General features: G+C 37.2%; 1 protein-coding gene across 3 annotated transcripts in view; it reads left to right on the forward strand.

Moving 5' to 3' along the window:
- Positions 1-21,157, forward strand: part of GRIP1 (glutamate receptor interacting protein 1) — a 442,838-nt gene that overhangs the window by 292,707 nt on the left and 128,974 nt on the right. For all 3 annotated transcript variants that reach the window (XM_061130617.1, XM_061130618.1, XM_061130619.1), the window contains exons 6-7: positions 2,188-2,263; positions 4,606-4,751. In XM_061130617.1, coding sequence (XP_060986600.1) covers positions 2,188-2,263; positions 4,606-4,751 — 222 coding nt within the window. The remainder of the gene's footprint in view (positions 1-2,187; positions 2,264-4,605; positions 4,752-21,157) is intronic.

The raw sequence follows: 21,157 nt of genomic DNA on the forward strand, positions 1-21,157 counted from the left end.
TTGCTTTCATCAGGAACCATGAATGCCTTTTAATTTTTCTCTTAGGCTAGGTTCTTTAAGTCAATCTCTCTACCTGTACCAAATATGTGAAATGTCAGTCTGTTCAACCAGGCAAATATTAAAGAAGTTCTTAATGGTAACATTAATATTTATCAAATACTGGCAAACTAGAGACCATCCAGATGGGTGGCCAGGATGGTGATGTATGAGGAAATCAAGTCTGACAAACAATAGTGAAAAAAGTGGAAATGGATAGAAGATGGTTTAAGATGGCAGGGTAAGACGATCCTGAACTCACTTCCTCCTACAAATACAACAAATATACAGTTACATATAAAACAGTTTACTCTGAGAAGAACTGGAGAAGTAGCTGAATTCCTGCTTCCCCCAAAAGGATAAGAGGGCCATATCCAGACAGAGACTGTCCTTCAGGACTGAGATAGCTGTTTTGCATTAATAATAGAAACAAACAGAGAGAGTCAAGCAAAATGAGGAAACAGAAGAAAATGTCCTAAATGAAGGAACAAGGTAAAACTTCAGGGGAAAAAAAAACCTAATGAAATGGAGAGAAGTAATACACCTGATAAAGAGTTCAAAGTAATGGTCATAAAGATGCTCAGCAAACTCAGAAGAATGAAGGACACAGAGAGAACTTCAACAAAGAGAAAGAGCACGTAATAAGGAACCAAACAGAAGTCATAGAGTTGAAGAATACAGTAAGTGAACTGAAAAGTACACTGGAGAGATTGAATAGCAAACTAGATGAAATAGAAGAACAGGTAAGTGACCTGGAAGACAAGGTAGTAGAAGTCACTCAAACAGAATAGAAAAAGAAATTTTGAAAAATGAGGATAACTTAAGGAACTTGTGGAACAACATAAAACATACGAGCATTGACTTTATAGGGGTCCAGAAAGAGAAGAGAGAAAGAGAAAGGGACAAAAAAATTATTTGAAGAAAAGGGTCACTAAAAATTTTTCTAACTGGGGCAAGGTAACAGGCATCCAGGTCCAGGAAGCATAGAGAATCTCAAACAAAATGAACCCAAAGAGATTCACACCAAGATCATTGTGAGTAAACTGTCAAAAGTTAAAGAGAGTATCTCAACAACAGAAAGAGAAAGACCACTCATTATATACAAGGGAACTCCCGTAAGACTATTAGTTGATTTTTCAGCAGAAAATTTGCAGGCCTGAAGGAAGTAACATATTCAAGGTGCTAAAAGGAAAAAACTTCCAAGAATACTCTATCTGGCAAAGTTAACTGTCAGAATTGAAGGAGAGAGAGTTTCCCAAATAAGCAAAAGCAAAAGTAGTTCATTACCACTAAACAGGCCCTACAAGAAATGTTAAAGGAACATCTGTAAGCTAATTAGAAAAAGGCCCTAAATATATGAATGTAAAGGCCCTAGATAAGAAAATATATGAAGGAAAAAAATCTCACTGGTAAAAAAAAAAAAAAAAAAAAAACTCACTGGTCAAGTCAAATATATGGTAAAGGTAGTGGATCAACCACTTACAAAGTGAATATGAAGGTTAAAAGACAGAAGTAGTAAAATTAGCTATAACTACAAAGATTAGTTAAGGGATACACAGAATAAAAGGATGTAAAATGTTACATCAAGACACATAAAATGTAGGGGGTGCTAAAGAGGTAGTGCTTTTAGAATGCACTAATACTTATTTTGAACACCCCATTTTTAATGGAGGCCACTTTGGCCATTTGAATTTTTTTAATATTTGGATGTTTTTTCTTTTCCTTTAGTTTTTGCTTCATTTCACATTGTAGATTCACCTATATTATAGCCCAGGTTGGTTGGCATCAGGTATACCCACCTACACTTTGTTCATCACCAACAGCTGCTCTCACTGGACTAGTATTTGTAATTACTTGATGTAATTACTAGTATTGTAATTACTTAACAGCTCTTTACTAGCTGTTAAGCATTTTATAGCTCACCCTTGATTAGAGCCACATATTTATTTAGAAGTGGGGAAATGTTAACGTCAACAATATATTCTATATAAAATGAATAAGATTTTTATTATGTGTCAGAGAGAAAGCATATATGTTCCTTCACACAACAGTGAAATGTATTTCAGTTTCTCCACTGGCATTTTGTAAGTGAATTTTTTAATGGCAACAATAAAAAGTGTTTTTTAAAGCTGTATTCCTTTTCTTTGCTAGGGGGAGCACATGACGATAGAAATAAATCACGTCCAGTTGTGATAACTTGTGTTCGTCCAGGAGGGCCTGCTGACAGGTAAACTTCTTCTTCTGTGTCACTATCCAAATGGACTAAATGAAGCTGGGCACTTTGGCAGAGAAGTTGATGAATTAAAAATTTCATTGTAACAGATAGATATTAAATATGTTGGAATGTGAAAACAAAAGCATTCAGGCTGAAGAATCAGAAGAAAGTAAGTTTGACCCCAGATTCAACGCTTACCACCCTATGTTTTTGGCGTGTGACTTAACAGTTCTCCGCTCAGTTCCCTCCAAATGTAAAATGTAGAGGATAACGCCTACTTTTCAAGGTTTTTCATTTTATTAAGGATTAGAGATTTATGGTGCATTGCAAGGGGCCTGTCATACTGGAGGCATTTAATAAAAAGCATCTGGCCCTTTTACAGTGGGTCCTTGAGATGTATCTTTTCCAATTGCTAATCTCCTAACCTGGAAAGATAGATGATGAGGTTCTGACTCTTACTATTGCAGACATCCTTGTCATAATTATTATGCCTTGATGATGACTATGAATGTCAGAATAGAAGTGATTTTTAGTAAAAAGGAAGGAATATTGTTGGTGTTAGTGTTTCTACCTTGCTAATTTGAAGATTTCCTACATAAACCTTTTGGATGGGGAAGTCCCAAATGAGCACACAGCTTAGACGTCTCAAGAGATACTTGTCTTTGTATTAACTTCCCACAACAAAAGTCTGCTCCACAATGGGAGGGAATACAACTCCCACCACTGGATAGGAGAGAAGAGGAAAATGTACTGATTACCCCCAACTCTGCACAAAATGTTTCAGAATGGATTTTTTTAAACCTTTCATAAGCACTAGATAGAGCAATAATAATAGTAAATACTGCTTGTTGAGTGATTACCATGGGCCAAGAACTGTTCTAAGTACTTAGCAGACATTGTCTTATTTTATCCTCACAACCATCCACTAAATGAGGTATTTTTATCCACATCTACAGATGACTAAACGGAGGAACCATATGCTTAAATGACTTGCCAGCTAGGATAGGAATTTAGATTTATTTTCCTTCAAAGTTCATACTCTTAGCTCACTTTTTTTAAAAACTTGAAGTTTAATATAAAATGAGAATATATGAAGACACTTGGGTTCTCCCCTATGCTAAAGTTATTTGCCTTTGTGGAGGATAATACAAAGTCAAAATTCCCAGGGAAATTTTGTTGTTGTTGTTCTTGTTGTTTTCTTCTCATGCTTTTTTTGTGAATTATTCTTCCTGAGGCAAATAAGAATATTTCCATTTGTTATTAATATTGTGAGTTGGGGTTGGCAGAAATGTCAAGAGCAGCCCCCTAGTTTGTGAACATTTTACCAAATTAATGTAAAACTAAGGGAAACCCTGGTGGCTCCGACGGTCTGCCTGCAATGCAGGAGACCCAAGTTTGATCCCTGGGTCAGAAAGATCCCCTGGAGAAGGAAATGGCAGCCCACTCCAGTGTTCTTGCCTGGAGAATTCCATGGACAGAGGAGCCTGGCAGGCTCCTGTCCATGGAGTCGTATAGAGTCGGATGTGGTTGAGCAACTAACACATACAAAGGAAACCAAAAATTTTAAGATGAAATTTTAGAGTTAAATTACATGGAGAGTTGTCTTGGTGAAAGATGTCTAAGACATCATTTTTATTCTTCCCAGAGCCTAAGCTTGTAATCCCCACATTTGATTTTCTCTTCTTTGTTGACTCTCCCTCACCGGAGGGCTATTATCTGGAAGCCTCTCTGGCTGCACTTTAGTGATGTCAGTATTGTGCTGAGGCATCTTCTCCCACGGCCTTGAGTGTCTGTGTCCACAGAAGGGAGAAAAGTATTTGCCTGCCTTTTCCAGGGAATATGAGACTGAATCAATTTAATGATCATCAAATGGCCTTATAAATCAGTAGGAAAATGTAGAGACTAGGGAAATTTTTCACCAGCGTTCTCTCTCCAGCTTGGGTTCACTGGTGATAAATCGAATGGAATCAGCAGGCTTTTCTGCTCACCACGCTTTGGGAAAATAGGTGAGTGCTATTTCCTGGGCTTTAATAAATCAATTTTAGACATTTGGGCACAAGAAAAAAAAAACCTAGAAAAGAGATAATGTGCCTTTATTACTCTTGCACCCCAAGAGTTCATCGTGGGTGACTTGGTTATTTGCTACTGTGTTGTTATTTTCTTATTACTGATTTTCATATTGCAGCAATTTTCTGTTCAGGGTTCCTTCTATTAATGTCACACGTGATGCCTAGAAGGAAATGCAAATGGAGTGGATGGTAGACTGTGTGTGAAAGAGCCGCTTTGGCTAAGTGGCTATTAATGTTAAGCCCCACAATGCTGAAGTAGTGACTGTTTCTTTATTCTCCCTTCAGAGAGGGCACAATCAGACCTGGGGATAGGCTACTCAGTGTGGACGGAATTCGACTTCTTGGAACCACGCATGCTGAGGCCATGAGTATTCTCAAACAGTGTGGGCAAGAAGCGACGCTGCTGATCGAATATGATGTCTCGGTCATGGGTATGTCGGAAACTGAGGTTGGGATCTCGAAGTCGACATCATGTCGCTGTCCATTGCTGATAAGCCCCTTTGGATTAAGAATGAACTGTTATGTCCTCCTGTAGCAGACAGAATTTCATCAGTGCTATAGTAGTCCTCTGTTTGAGTTCAGGAAAAGGTGAGGGTCCCTTCTCAGCAATTTAGAGTTCTCGTGTCGATAGAATCTATAAAAGCATCTCATTCTGTCAGCATGTTTCACCTAGCAATCAGCTCTTATACATCGATTACCCTTTGGCAGGAAAGTATTTTCTCCCTCCAGTTCACAAAAACAGTATTAATAACTTAGGGGTTGGTACTTTTGTTTTACTACATGGAGACTAGAGACAGTAAGAGGTTCCTTTCCTTCTTGTAACTTCGCTATGTGAAGCCAGCTAATCAGAATTAATGGAAATTACCATTTTATCATCAGACTTAGGGACAAAGAAAAGAAAGGGAACGTATTGTATCCTTGACTAAAATGAGAAGTTGAGTACAGTATCCTTTCCTGAAATAGTGATTCCAGTAAAAAGTAATTCTATGTCTACCCTCTCAACGATAGTAAAACTGGAAAGTTATTCTCACATGCCTTTTCAATGGGAAGAGAGTGTCAAAGTTTTGTGTAATGTTGACTAAGGCAGAGAAATTATGAAATAATGAATTGGAACCTGAAATTGAAACTTAAATCATGCTGTAAATACTCCTTAAAATTTTCAGACTTGATTGTGTGCCTGACTTAACTAGCTAGTTCTATGTTGGTAAAATGTAGCTGAGCAAAAGAGACTTACTCTGGAACTGCAAACTCCTTTGTTTCCCACTCTGTATGATTCATGTAGAAGAGTGTTGCTTGAAAGTGTTCTCAGTCTGTCTACTGGCCTGAAATGTATGAGGTATGAGGCTTCCTAAAAGATGTAAAGTTTGAGAGTTAAAGAGATCTTAGAGTAAGTGGTATGATATGCTCTTGAGATGGAAAGGTCAGGGATGAATGAGCTCTTCTCCCTCTGTTCTTCCTTTCCCTTGCTTTCTCTTTCTTCCTCTTTTCTTCCTTTTTTTTATTTTTATATGTCTTTTGAGTTAGACAGTTTGGGTTCTGTTTTCAATTCTACCGATTTCTAGCTATTAGTTTAAGCATGTTAACGTATTTCCCTGTGCCTTAAGTCACCTCCTTTGTCAAATGGAGACTATCAATGCCTATTTTGAAAGGCAGTGAAGAAGATAAAATAAAATTATACAAATAAGATATATTTTAAGTGATGATCCAATGAATTATGAATGTTAAAAATTGAAGCAAATGTTTGACATGTTTAACTCATTCAGTCTACAAATTTTTCTTTTTTTAATATTTAAGCTAAGTGACAAGTACACAGACTATAGACATAAACAGAACAGACCTGGTTTCTGCCTTTATGAAGCTTGAAATTGACGAGGAGGAGAGATAGTAAACAGGTACACGCCAAACACACACTCAGAAACTGTGATCCCAGCAGACACTAGCTCAACGTTGTAAAGCAGTTATCCTCCTGTTTTTAACATTCATTTTCACCTGGAGGATCATGGCTTTCCAATGTCGTGTTGTTTGCTGCTCTACAGCAGTGTGATTCAGCTGTCACTGTGCATCTATCCCCTCCCTCTCGAGCCTTCCTCCCACTCCAGCCCCATCCCATGCCTTCTGGGTCATCACAGGGCACCAGGCTGGGCTCCCTGGGTTACATGTCGTTTTCCCACCAGCTATCTGTTTAACATTTGGTTGTGTATACGTTTCCGTGCCATTCTCTCAACCTGGCCCCCCTTCTCCGTCCCCTGTTGTGTCCACAAGTCCTTTCTCTACATCTGTGTCTCTATTCCTGCCATGCAAATAGGCTGATCAGTACCATTTCCTAGATTCCACATAAATGTAACATGCAACATTTGTTTTTTTCTTCCTGACTTACATCATTCTGTGTGACAGATTTTTAGATTCATACCCCTCACTTCCCAAGTGGCACTAGTGGTTAAGAACCTTCCTGCGGAGGCAGGAGACACAAGAAATTCGAGTTCGATTCCTGGGTCAGGAAGACCCTCTGGAGGTGGGCATGGCAACCCACTCCAGTATTCTTGCCTGGAGAATCCTGTGGACAGAGGAGCCTGGCGGGCTGCAGTTCACAGGGTCACAAAGAGTCGAACACAATTGAGGTGACTTAGCATATAAACAAACACAGCAAAAGTTGAATGTTCCCATTAGATATAAACGTTGGTATGGATACAGATATTCATATATGTAAAACAAGACTTAATAAGGACCTGTGTCATAATCTTGAGTGGGGAGTTTTAATATCTAAAATATATCATTTCTCTCAAATGCATCCATAAATTCTGTTCAAAATCTCAGAAGGATCTTCAGAGGACTTTTAAGAGCTATTTCTAAAATGTGTATGGATTAGGAAAAGTGGAGAGGGGAGAAACAGCCAAAATGTTTTTGAAACAATATAAAAGTAGAGAAACTTGTTGCATCCAACATCAAGACTCATTCTAAAATTGTGCCGTTAAGTCTGTGTAATATTTACATGGGGTAATAAATAAACCAATGGAAGAGAGTCCAATGCCACAGACCACTACAGAAGTATAGCCTTACATTAGTGGGGAACGACTGAGCTAGTCAGTCAGTGCTACTGGGTCAGTTAGTTAGCCGCATGGGAAAAAATTCAATTAATTTCTTACTTTATACCATACCCCAAAATAAAGACTTTATTTACATAACCATTTCCCAACAGAATGCTATTATAAATAACTGGAATTAATATTCTTTTACCCAAATCTTTGATTTCTGACTTCATTAAGTCAAAGGGCATATTTCTTTTTAAAATATTTGATACATAATTCTGGTTGTCTTCTATAAAGATTATACTATTTTATATTACTGCCAACAGTATTTTAAATGTACCTATCTCATCAGAGCACCAGATACAACTTTGTTGTTTTTTTTTTCCAGATACAACTTTGAATACTATGTTTTTAATTTTTTTAATTTAAGTAAAAAGTTGCATTCATATTTTACTTTACTTTTTAAAAATTTTCTAGTGCAAATAAATGTTTTTTCACATGAACACTAGCCATTTTTGTTTTGCATTGTCTGTTTATGTTCTGTATTCCTTTTTTCTGTTGGAGGTATTGTTAGTTTTCTTTTTCCTATTGGAGTTTTTTTTTTTTTAATTGGTTTGTGTAGCTATGTATATATTAAGGATACTGGTTCTTATCAGTGTTTTGTAAAAAATTTTTTTAGTTGTTTATATGCCCTTTCTGACATATGCAAGTTTCTTTTTTTAAAACTTAGATATAGTATTTTGCTTAGAATTTAAATATTCATTTTTTCTAAAGTTACCTAATATCCCTGAATTATTTAATAAAGACTCCATCACATGTCCACTAATTTTTAAAATCATACCCTAAGTTGTTAAATATAACTGGACTCCACATCTGGGCTAGCCAGTCTGATTATATCTAATTTCATAACAGATTTCAGCATAGGACTTTTGAATTGAAAGTCTTAGCATAAGAGTTCTTATTTTCACAAAAAGACATTTTTGAGAAGAAAATTATTTATTCATACAGTATATTTATTATATTATTCTTCTAAGTTTTGCTGACTTTATATAGCAGGTGAGCAAACTTTGATTTTCATTTTTTAAATTTCTTTTTAAATTCCTTTTTCTCTTTTCTGTTCACCTCTCTTGCACCTGCCGACTTTCTCTCCCTCATCCTTTTCTCATTCTGTTCCTCATTCTCTAGCTCCCTTTCTTCCTCCTTCCCTTTCCAGCCTCCCCTTTCTTTTCTTACATTCTGCTGTTTTTCACCTGTCAATACTTTTCACTATTCTAATTGTCTTACTTAAATTTTTTCTGATATTTCTCTACTGTTATTCTCCTTTTTCTCTGTTTTTTCTTTCTTTCATTTTCTATTTCTGTTTCACTAATTATGTTAAGATGGCATTAGGCGTAGATATGGTCAGATAATTAAGAATGACAATTTGTGGAAAGAAGTAAGAATGGCCCCTTAGAAAATCAGAATATGAGATACTTTCAGTTAGAATGGCTGTTCGTCAAATACTGACCAACCTTTCCTTTTATAAAAACAAAAAGTTTCCCCTATTTTTACTACACGTTTTTTTGTTGCTGTTGTTTGTTTTTGCAGCTTTTGTCATTCTTTCTCCTTAAAAGGAGTAAAATGAGTGGCTTATACAATGTAGCCTGCTACTTACTCTGAGATGTCCAATTGGTATTTCCTTCAAACTATCTGGAAGTCAAAGTACCATTAAAAATAGTTTACCACTCTCATTTTTGTTTTTGAGAAAAAATTCTAGTATTTTTAGGATACTCGAAAAAAAATCTGGGAGACCTGGTGTGCTGCAGTCCATGGGGTCTCAAAGAGTCGGACATGACTGAGCAACTGAACTGCTGTTTGGTAGAGGAGGATGGAGTGTATATTGAACAGGATGAGTCAAAAAAACGGCACTTCCCCAAAGCAGATAATGTTGAGCTGATGAAAGTAATAGATGCCCATTCAAAGACACAGTCAAATGTTAAATATTTTATTCCCACTAACAGCATATGAAAATTTTCATTAATTTCACATCCTCACCAACACATGGTATTCTCAGTCTGTTTTATGGTGACTATTCTGATGGGTATGTGGTGGGATCCCATGGTAAACTGAATGTATGTTTCCTGGATGAACCATGATATGAAGCAGCCTTTCGTTTGCCACTCAGAACATTCTTAATGCTTTGATTTTACTTTTAACACTTTCATTTATTTACATACTATTAAAATGATGTCACATTATAACTCAGGAAGCAGGTATATGTCTATAATCATAAATATAAATATTGATTGTATTTGTTTATATGCTACCAAAAATACACAAATTATTTTGCAGGAAACACTTGCATGTATATGTGTGCAGAGATATTGATATATCATCCCTCTGACTCATTGATATTAATCAAGATATATTTTTTAGTAAATCTCAGATCAAAAATTTTAGCATATTCAGTAGTATATTTGGGAAAGCTGTTGAAACTGTCAATTTTATCAACTAAAGTTGAATTTAGTTGGTGATAAAATTTTTCAAGAAAATTTATTGTGATAAGACTGGTAAGATAGGGTCTAGGAGGAAGTAAGAGTTTAGTTTATCTGTTCTTACAACTAATCATCATTAAGTGAGTGTGTATAAAATAAAGCAAAATATCAATGTTTATCTTGTAGGTTTAAAATGAAGTTACATCATGATATCATCTTACCTTTCCAAATGACATTATGAATCTTTAAGTCATAAAACCCCTTAACCTACCTGTGGTGTTTTTCTGAGTTCCTATAAATCATGACTCTTGACTATTTCTCTGCTTGGCTTCAAATTTTTCCTTCTATTTCCTTGGACTAAATCAGCACACAGAACCAAGAATACTGAGAAAGATGTTACTCTTTTCTTAGAAATACCCAACTGTATTACATCTTTGCCCAGCTGTACAGCTAGTCCTTACTTACGTTTATTCCTAAGCAAACATAAAATAGTATTAATGATTTTCAAGTGATTGTTTCATCAGGGATGGATTTGAATGTTATGAGTCTTCAGAAGAGATGATTACTTTTGTTGCAACCAAAAAGTTATATAGGTTTATTGGTGTTACCACACTGAATCTTGGCTGTGCTTTGCATTTCATTTTTCCAGAATATGAAGATCAAGATATATAACTTCCACTAGTCACTTCTCAGTCATAAGTATGAAGAGTAAATTGACCACTATTTGTATTTTCTAGGGGCAAATCATTTTCTTCCAGATGATCTCAATTTACTAGAAACTGAATTTTTCAAGGGCCTTAAAAGTATTTATGATTCACATGCTTCCTTGTTGAGTCCCCAACATAACCTTCTCCTATTCATAGAAAATATCATAAACAGAAGCCCAGGGAGTTTCCTTTTTTTTTTTTTTTTCAGGGAGTTTCCTATATGAAAGAAGTCTAATTTTTAAATGGCAGCAGCAGTTTATTAAGACTGTTACTTTTCTATGATTAAAAGTAGGTTTTCTTATACTTTCTCTATTTTTATCTAAAAAATGAATTTTTGCAGAATCTTCTTATTCCTACTCACCTCACTCACTTTTATGTATTTGAATTCAGAACCACTTGTCCTATTTGGAAATAGAAGAAGTAGGTAAGGAGAAATTTACCCTAAGCTTTAAAAGCTAGATTTTTTATTTTAAATGAATGGATTTGTTTTTAATTTACTTTCATAGTATAGTAATACACAAATAGAAAAGTGCTAAGATTTTACTTGTACAGCTTGCTGAATTTTCACTTACATATTTTCCAACCAGGTCAAGAAATAGAAAACAGCAACCATCATCACCAGAATCCACACTGCGCCACCTCTCAATTGCTACCACATCTTTTCTGCCAGTTTGACTCCTGTCTTGACTTCCTAAGCCTTAAATGTATTCTCCTAATTTTTGAACTGTCTGTAACAGCAATCATATGGTACATTTCTTGGATATTGGGCTTCTTTTGAAGCAATTTAGATTATCTGATTTGAGTGTAAGAGGTACTCACTGGCAATACCTGAGTAACACTAACGTAAGAATAGAATACTTTGGAATATCATTCAGGAGCTACTTCTAGAAGTTTAGTGTTACATTTAGTGTGAAGGGGATGAATAGTGGTATCAAAGCAGGAGTGACATGGAATAGTAAGTTAATATTTATCTTTTCCTTAAGGGCCCATTTAACAATATTTTAGATGATATCTGTGTGATAGAATCAGAAGGGTATTTTCAGTCTTTTGGGCCATTTGTAAAATGAGGGGACTTAGACTACATCATTTCAAAGGTCTTTCCAGCTCCAATATCCTATGACTCTTTGAATTTACTAGTGTCTCTTAAAAGATTTCAGAAGTTAACCTTTTTTTATTGATGTAATCAAAATAAAATATTATAAATAAAAATAGTTTAAAATAACATTTAACTCTTGTTTAAACTGAATTAAACTGGCTTCCCTCGTGGCTCAGATAGTACAGAATCTGCCTGCAATGCAGGAGACCCAGGTTCTATCCCTGGGTTGGGAAGATCACCTGGAGAAGGAAATGGCAACACACTCCAGTGTTCTTGTCTGGAAAATTCCATGGACGGAGGAGTCTGGTAGGCTACAGTCCATGGGGTCGCAAAGAGTCAGACACGACTGAGCCACATCACTTCAGTTCACTTCACTTCACTTCACAGGTGGCGCTAGTGATAAAGAACCCACCTGCCAATGCAGGAGATGTTAGAGACGTAGGTTCAATCCCTGGGTTGGGAAGATCTGGAGAAGGGAATGGCAACCCACTCCAGTATCCTTACCTGGAGAATTCTTGGAGAATCCCATGGAGAGAGGATCCTGGTGGGCTACGGTCCATAGGGTCACAAAGAGTCGGACCCAACTGAAGCAATTTAGCACACAAAATGATTACAACTTAAACCACTATTCTAAAGGAAAGTTGGTCATTTCCTTTGTTAATCATGTCAAACACAGCAGTCCTACTGACAGTTACAAATTTCCCAGAGATTATTTTCCATCATTCCCAGAGTAGGCATAAGGCCAACATGCTGCTGTGAAGTCATTATCTGCAAGGATCTTGATACTGGCATTCTGAGACATTTAATAAGTTAATGAAAAGTTGGTTAAAATTCCCTCACTTTCAGATTGCATATTATACTTTTAAAATTAAACACATCCCTGAAGGGGGAAAATTAGCCCTTTAATTTAGTGTATTTTAAAAGATGAAAAACTGACTGAACCCCATCAGGGGAAATCTCTCATCGCATGGTAAGTTTCTTTGAAGTCATGTATATGTATTAGGTAGACTAGAATTGCATTTCCTTTTCAGGAGAGAGCAGACAAGCACTTCAACTGACTGTAGGGCAGTTCTAGGCCATCTTTTTAGAGTACTACCAAAGTACTAGTCAAGATTACTTTTCCCTGTGGTTGGATGCTAACTGTATATTCCTCTTTGTAAAATGAACTTAAGCAACCTTTTTTTAAAAGAAATTTTATTGAAGTATGGTTGATTTACAGTGTTGTGTTAGTTTCAGGTATAAAATTGAAACTTTTTTATATATGGTTTATATATACCCATATAACTATATTCTGTTATATATACATACACACACACACACACACACACACACACACACACACACATGTGTATATATGCATAAGAGTTAAGTTGCTTCAGTCTTGTCCAACTCACTGCAGCCTTATGGACTGTAGGCTGCCAGGCTCCTCTGTCCATGGGATTCTACAGGCAAGAATGCTGGAGTGGGTTGCCATGCCCTCCTCCAGGGAATCTTCCTGAACCAGGGATCAAACCTGCATCTCTTATGTCTCCCACACTGGCAGATGGGTTCTTTACCATTAGTTCCATTTGGGAAGCCTATATATGGGGTTTCTTTGGGATTCACGTATACACACTACTATATACAAAATAGATAACCAACAAGGACCTACTATATAGTACGGTGAACTATACTCAATATGTTGTTATAACTTCTAAGAGAAAAAAATCAGTCTTTCACTGGGGAAAATTACCCTTCTTCAGATCTTCCATTAACTATTATAGTCTACAACTATAGGATATAACATCCAAAGAAACAGACCATCAATTTCCTTTTTAAGCATGAAACTCTTCTACCTTTTTTCTCCATATTTTGGTTATTTTTGTTCAGTGCCTGGTTCATAGTAGAATTATTATTTGAGTTACTAAGGTTTTAGAGTTATTTGTGGTATACCAGTAGGTATTAACAGAGCTTCCCTTGTAGCTCAGTCGGTAAAGAATCTGCCTGCAGCGCAGGAGACCCACGTTCGATCCCTGGGTTGGGAAGATCCCCTGGAGAAAGAAATGGTAACCCACTCCAGTATGCTTGCCTGGAAAATCTCACGGACAGAGGAGCCTGGTGGGCTACAGTCCATGGGGTCACAAAGAGTCGGGCACAACTGAGCGACTAACACATAACACACAGTAGGTACTAAAGTGTCAAGTTGACCCCAACAGTCATAATATCAAAGGAATAAGTCACTTGTATTTTACTAGTGGTCTCTGTAGTTTTGACACTGAAAATGGCTAGCAGATGCCCTAGTCCTATCACTCAACATGGTGTGGTTGCTCATGTAATAACACTCACTATTAAGTCCTTCTGCCCCCTGGGTCTTAAATGACAGGCTTCTTAACCACTGCATTATGGTAGAAACCGCCTTGATCTGTCTTCATGAAGTCAGAAGATCAGAGCATTTTGGTAAGGACCCTCTGGCTAACTTTAAGGTGATTGAAGAATTTCTATACTATGCATTCTCAGAAGCAGATTGAGGTCAAACTCTTAATATAAGTTCCCTTGAGAAAATACCAATACCCAGCATCCTGTTTCTGTAGCATCTAGTTCTCATCACCAGAAGATGTGTTGGTAGCAGCAAAATAAGAAAGGAAGAGGAAGGGAAAAAAGAAGGAAAAGCCAGTAGGCTTCTACCTCATCTCAGTGGGAGCACCATATCCTGGCGTTAGTCTCACTTGAAATTACTATGAAATCTAATGGAGTAATTCACAAGAAACACCTAATAATTAACTACTGAACAGGCCACACATCCTACAGAATTACTTTATTTTAAAACAAATAAATTGCAGGGGACCATCGCAAAGTTTTTCCCTCAACCTCTTTACTTTTCCTGTCTTTAAAAATACTCTCTTACAACATTGTCATCTATTCCTACAATTACCACCACCATCTCTGTGTGGACATCTCCCCATCCAATAAAATAAAATTCAGTCTTTATTCTGACACTAAGACTCTACCCAAGCTTTTCCAGATCAACCATTCTAGTTTTGTTTTTTGTTGTATCCCTGGAAATCCACGTGTTTTAGCCTCCTTGGACACTGGATGATTTGTGAGTAGTGTTTTACCATGAATGTGTGTTTCCTCATGACTTTCATCCTACCTGGACACATTAAAATATGGTGGTTAAACGACCCACACTTGAGTCTGGCTGTCAGCCTCCTAGATGTATGACCTTTCTAAGTCTCAGTTTTCCCATCAGTTAAGTTGGGATTAGTCTTGGTGGCTTCTTCTCATGGTTACGGTGGTGTTTAAAGTTGTTAAGACGTTCAGAGTACTTGGCACATTCCTAGAACACATAGAAATTTTAAAACGTGCTTCTAATATCATTGTCTTTATCATTGTTTTATTTATTTATTTACTGTTACACTGGGTCTACGTTACTGCGCACACATTTTCTTTAGTTGCTACAAGTGGCGGCTACTCTTCGTTGAGCTGGGTTCTCTTGCTTCAGAGCCCAGGCTTCAGAAAATGTGACTCCTGGGCTCTACAGCTCAGACTCAGTAATTGTGGTGCACAGGCTTAGTTGCTCCACAGCATGTGAAATCTCCCAGACCAGGGATCAAACTCGTGTCCCTTGCTTTGACAAGTGAATCCTTATCCCCTGTACCATCAGGGAAGTCCTGTTGTTATTGTTTTTATGTAAGCTTTCTCAGTCTCCTATTTACAGCCTTTCAGATTTAATTCTGTTTCTTGAAACCAGATCTGGTAAGCCCAGCTGAGAGCAACTCTCTGTCATCTTAACTCCCATAATGTCTTGTCCATACACCTCAGTCCTTACCCATCAGTGTGGTCATCTAGTTATTTGTAGACGTGACTGTCCTCCTCTATGAGATTATAAATTCCATAAGGACAAGGACTATTTCATACCCATACTGTGTCCTCTGCAGTGCCCTATACATGGAAGACATTGTTTATTTCTTGTTGAATTGAATAAATGAACAAATAAATGAAGAATATTTGATGTTGAGATTGTCATTCTCCTAAATTAATAATGTTCAAAATAATTTCTTATATGTTTAGAGCACTTTTATTTTATAGTGTACTCTGCTGATGTGATCCTATTTTATCCTTCTATTACCTGGAAGGAAACCAAGCTTCCTCTTGTTTTTTTGTGAAGACCTGAAAGGATTATGTTGATCACAGGAGTCTGGCATTTTCTGATTACAAGAATCTGTATGACTTCTATGATAGGTCAGTTCACACAAGGCTAGTGAATTCATTTGCAATTTAATCAAACACATCAAAATGCATTCTTAAAAAACATAAAGGGTTTTTATAGGTTTCGTGGTCATCACACATTTAATGTTTAATGTTGAAGGTTATAGTTCCAGAAAATTAGATAAGACCTTTGTCGTTAGTGTTTGAACATTGTGGGCACTTTTTGTTCCTTCTCAGTAAACGTACATGAGACTGACCTTAAATAAGTAAGGCCTTCCCCACAGTTCACTCTTCTCTTGTCAGAGATGTTTTTAGGGGCTTTTTTAGGGTGTATTTTTTCCTTTTTTTTAATTTATTTTTTTATTGAAGGATAATTGCTTTACAGAATTTTGTTGTTTTCTGTTAAACCTCAACATGAATCAGTCATAGGTATTTTTCTTTCTGACTTACTTCATTCTGTATAATAGGCTCTAGGTTCATCCACCTCATCAGAACTGACTCAAATGTGTTCTTTTTTATGGCTGACTAATATTCCATTGTGTATATGTACCACAACTTCTTTATACATTCATCTGTTGATGGACATCTAGGTTGCTTCCATGTTCTAGCTATTGTAAATAGTGCTGCAATGAACAATGGGATACATGTGTCTTTTTCAATTTTGGTTTCCTCAGGGTATATGCCTAGGAGTGAGATTGCTGGGTCACATGGTGGTTTTATTCCTAGTTTTTTAAGGAATCTCCATATCGTCTTCCATAGTGGCTGTATCAATTTACATTCCCACCAACAGTGCAAGAGTGTTCCCTTTTCTCCACAACCTCTCCAGCATTTATTGTTTGTATACATTTTGATGATGGCCTTTGTGACTGGTATGAAGTGATATCTCATTGTAGTTCTGATTTGCATTTCTCTAATAATGAGCAATGTTGAGCATCTTTTCATGTGTTTGTTAGCCATCTGTATGTCTTCTTTGGAGAAATGTCTATTTAAGTCTTTTTCCCACTTTTTGATTGGGTTGTTTGTTTTTCTGGTATTGAGTTGTATGAGCTGCTTGTATATTTTGGAAATTAACCCTTTGTCAGTTGTTTCATTTGCTATTATTTTCTCCCATTCTGAGGGTTGTCTTTTCACCTTGCTTATAGTTTCCTTTGCTGTGCAAAAGCTTTTAAGTTTAATTAGGTCCCACCTGTTTACTTTTGTTTTTATTTCCATTACTCTAGGAAGTGGGTCCTAAAGGATCTTGCTTTGATTTATGTCATCAAGTGTTCTGCCTATGTTTTTCTCTGTTTTATAGTTTCTGGTGTTACATTTAGGTCTTTAATCTATTTTGAGTTTATCTTTGTGTATGGTGTTAGGAAGTGTTCTAATTTCATTCTTTTGCATGTAGCTCTCCAGTTTCCCAGCACCATTTATTGAAGAGGCTGTCTTTGCCCCATTGCTTATGCTTGGCTCCTTTGTCAAAAATAAGGCACCCTTAGGTGCATGAGTTTATTTATGGGCTTTCTATTTTGTTCCCTTGGTCTGTGTTTCTGTTTTTGTGCCAGTACCATCTGTGCCAGTACTACTGTCTAGATGACTGTAGCTTTGTAGTATAGTCTTAAGTCAGGAAGGTTGATTCCTCTGGTTTCATTCTTTCTTAAGATTGCTTTGGCTATTCAGGGTCTTTTGTGTCTCCATATGAATTGTGAAATTTTTTGCTTTGGTTCTGTGAAAAATGCCATTGCTAATTTGATAGGAATTACATTGAATCTGTAGATTGCATTTGGTAGTATAGTCATTTTCACAGTATTGATTCTTCCTACACAGACAGTGCTGTTTTTTCACAGAGCTCCTGTGGTCACAGACTGCAAACATTCCTGATCTTCTCTTCCTCATAGTACAAAAAAATGAATCTTTCATTCCAAAGCTTCTTATCACCTGTCAGTGGGACTACAGGATCAAGACTAAATCAAAGATGTTAGAGTAGAAATTATTGTTTTTATATTTGCTATGTTGTAGGAAAAGAGGGTAAAAGGCTATTTTAAAAATTAGAAATGTAAGGTTCCTTATTTGCCTGGATGGCAGAGTTTATAAATGTCAGATTCAAAATTCATCCTTTTCTCTAACATAATATGATGCTATTAGAAAACTGAAATAATAGTAACTGCCATTGTCTAAGTACCTATTATGTGCAAGGCAACTTTATAAACATTATCTCATTGTATTCTTACCATAAGAGATTGGCATAGGTACCCCTATTTCAGGAATCAGGAAATAAAAGAGCTTGCCCAGGTAGAAAAGAACAGAGCCAGAATTCAAACTATTATGTCTGATTCTAGAATCTTTGCTTAAAACAACTGAACCAGAACAGTCTTTTCTTTTTCTTTCTTTTCTTTGAATTGAAGTATGTTGGCTCAGTGGTAAAATTTCTAACTGCCAATGCAGGAGACACAACTTTGTTCCCTGGGTCAGGAAGAACCCCTGGAGAAGGAAATGGCAACTCACTCTAGTATTCTTGCCTGGAAAATCCCATGGACAGAGGAGCCTGGTGGGCTACAGTCCAGGGGCTTGCAAAGAGTCAGACACAACTTAGTGACTAAACAAAAACAATAGTTGATTTACAGTGTTGTGTTGATTTCTGCTATACAGCAGTGATTAAGATATATATATATTATATTATATCTATCTATATATATTATATATATATTATATATTATTATTATAATAATAATTATATATAATATATTATTATTATTATATATATTATAATATATTATATATATATATTTCATATTCTTTTCCATTATGGTTTATCCTAGGATATTGAATATAATTATCTATGCTATACAGTAGGACCTGTTGTTTATCCTTTCTATACATCATAGTTTGCATTTACTAATTCCAAACTTCCAGTCCTTCCCTCCCTGCCTCCCCCTTGGCAACCAGAAGTCTCTTCCATCAGAGCAGTCTTAATGCAACATTTATATGATAATTCTTAAAGCTAAATGTTTAGAACTGAATTTGACTTCTCCCATTAGCCTATTCCCCTCCCATCTTCCTCATCTCAGGCATTAGTGCCTCTGTTGGAGCAGTTCTCAAATCAAGAGACTGGGTCATCCTTTGTTTTTCCTCACCCCACTTATACGTAGCTCTTCCACAGGCTGCACCTCTCCTCTTTCCAGCCACCCTCCTTGTCTACATGTTCACCTCTCTGCAGTTGTCCTCAATTCTCACACCCAGAAGCCACCGTCTCTCCCAGCCACCTCTCAACATGTGCCTAGCTCCACCGCTCACTCCCATTCCATTCAAATCCATGTCACATAGAAACCCAAGAGACCTTTACATAGCACTCATGGAATCATACCACTTTCATTCAATGTCATCCACTAAATCTCAGATAAAATTAAACTCTGTACAGTGCCCATGAGTCCCTGCCTGCTGTTTCCAGAGCTGCCTCCCCATCTCCACTCTCCATGGGTTCTTAGGAGCTCCCTTCTCTCATTCCCAAGGCTCTTTTTTTTTTTCCCTAGCTTCTCCCACCTACCAGGCTCCTGCCCTCAGGGACTTTTCAAGTTCTGTTCCCTCTGCCTCAGAAGTGATTCTCCAAGCCCAACACATGAACAAACACACATTCTTCCCCAGCTATTTTGTACATATCCTTTAATGTCACTACCTCAGAGAAAACTTCTCTTATACTCTCTCTAAGTTAGGTCTCCCTGTTTCACTTACCCAGGGAACTCTTACTTTCCTTTCACAGTAATTATCACCATTAAAATGCTAATTTGTTGGTGAGCTAATCCACTTCACTAATAGTTTAGTCACTTATAGTTTAGTCTCCTTCACTAAACTATAAGCACTATAAGGGCGGCAGGGATAGGGAAATAATATATATATTTTAACCACTGTATGTACCATATTTGCCTGAGGCACAAAAAGTTCAGTTCAATCGCTCAGACGTGTCCGACTCTTTGCGACCCCATGGACTGCAGCCCCCCAGGCCTCTCTGTCCATCACCAACTCCTGGAGCTTACTCAAACTCATGTCCATTGAGTCGGTGATGCCATCCAACCATCTCATCCTCTGTCATCCCTTTCTCCTCCTGCCTTCAATCTTTCCCAGCATCAGGATCTTTTCCAATGAGTCAGCTTTTCACATCAGGTGACCAAAGTATTGGAGTTTCAGCTTCAGCATCAGAGGCACAGAAAAGTGCACATTGAATATCTGTTGATGGAATGAAAGGCAGACAGCTTAAAACTGGTATGTCCACTTAGTTCACTAAGTTGACAGTAAATATTTACTCTTCTCTGAAGAACTCCAGAAGTAGTAGTAAAAAATGCAGTAAAGCCTTAAGTAACCAATTTGCAGTGCTATTCTGTTCATCTTATTTATTCTTTCCTCCCCTTCTCTTTTCTCTCCTCTCCCCTCCCCTCATCACCCTCTTCCCTTCCTTCCCCTTCCCTTCAAGAAGTATTTCCTCCAGTTATCTGTAAAAGCATCAGGGTGCCCGAGTCCCACAGAGCTACATGGAAGGACTTTCTGTGAATCACTGGCCCGTAGCCACAGTTAATTTTCTTGCCCAGAGTTTCATTACCCATTTTCAGTGATTCCAGAATACCATAACTCCAGGGTCTAACAGTAAAATTAGTCTGGAGATCCAGACTGTTAGGGAATTTACCAGATTCCCCCAAAGAAGGTGCACTAGCATACAAGAAACAAATTATTTCTCTCCAGGTCTTTGAAGATTAGGAAATACTGGAATCAGAGCACAAAGTGGCCATTATCACCGCTTGCCCAGCTCTTCTCTATTTTAGAAAACCGTTGTTTTCACCAAGCAGCAAATATGAGTCTTCATGACAGAAGATTTTGAAAGCTGCCCTGCTATGATATGGTGGTTGGTTGAAACCTTAGTGTTCTGTAGCTCATTTGAGGACCTGCAGCTTCTCTTTAGTTACAACTGTTGTTCCTAGTTGGGAGTGTAAGTCAATTATATCATCCAGACTCATTGTCCAAACCCTGTCATGCCCAGTCCATTCACAGAGGCCTCGTCCTTGTAAGCACTGGTACAAGGAAAATTCTCTTCGACACAAGGGCATGGTTTCAGATAAGCATAAGCATCGTATGTTTGAACCAGCAGAGTACTGAGACCTGACTCACTGGAGACTTTCATTCTGGCTTAAGTTTGTGCCTCTCCAGAGGTTAAAAAAAAAAAAAAAAAAAGCCTACTAAGCCAGACACACATTCTCTCAGAGAGTGGGAAGGAGTGGTTATCATTAATTCACAAGAACTCAAGTAGTATTTCAGCTGCACCCATGTAAAATCCCACCAGCCCTTTTGCCTTATATAATTTGGTTCATCGCTGTTGGTTGC

Source organism: Dama dama, chromosome 3 (genome assembly GCF_033118175.1).
Source record: "Dama dama isolate Ldn47 chromosome 3, ASM3311817v1, whole genome shotgun sequence".
Taxonomy (NCBI): Eukaryota; Metazoa; Chordata; class Mammalia; order Artiodactyla; family Cervidae; genus Dama; species Dama dama.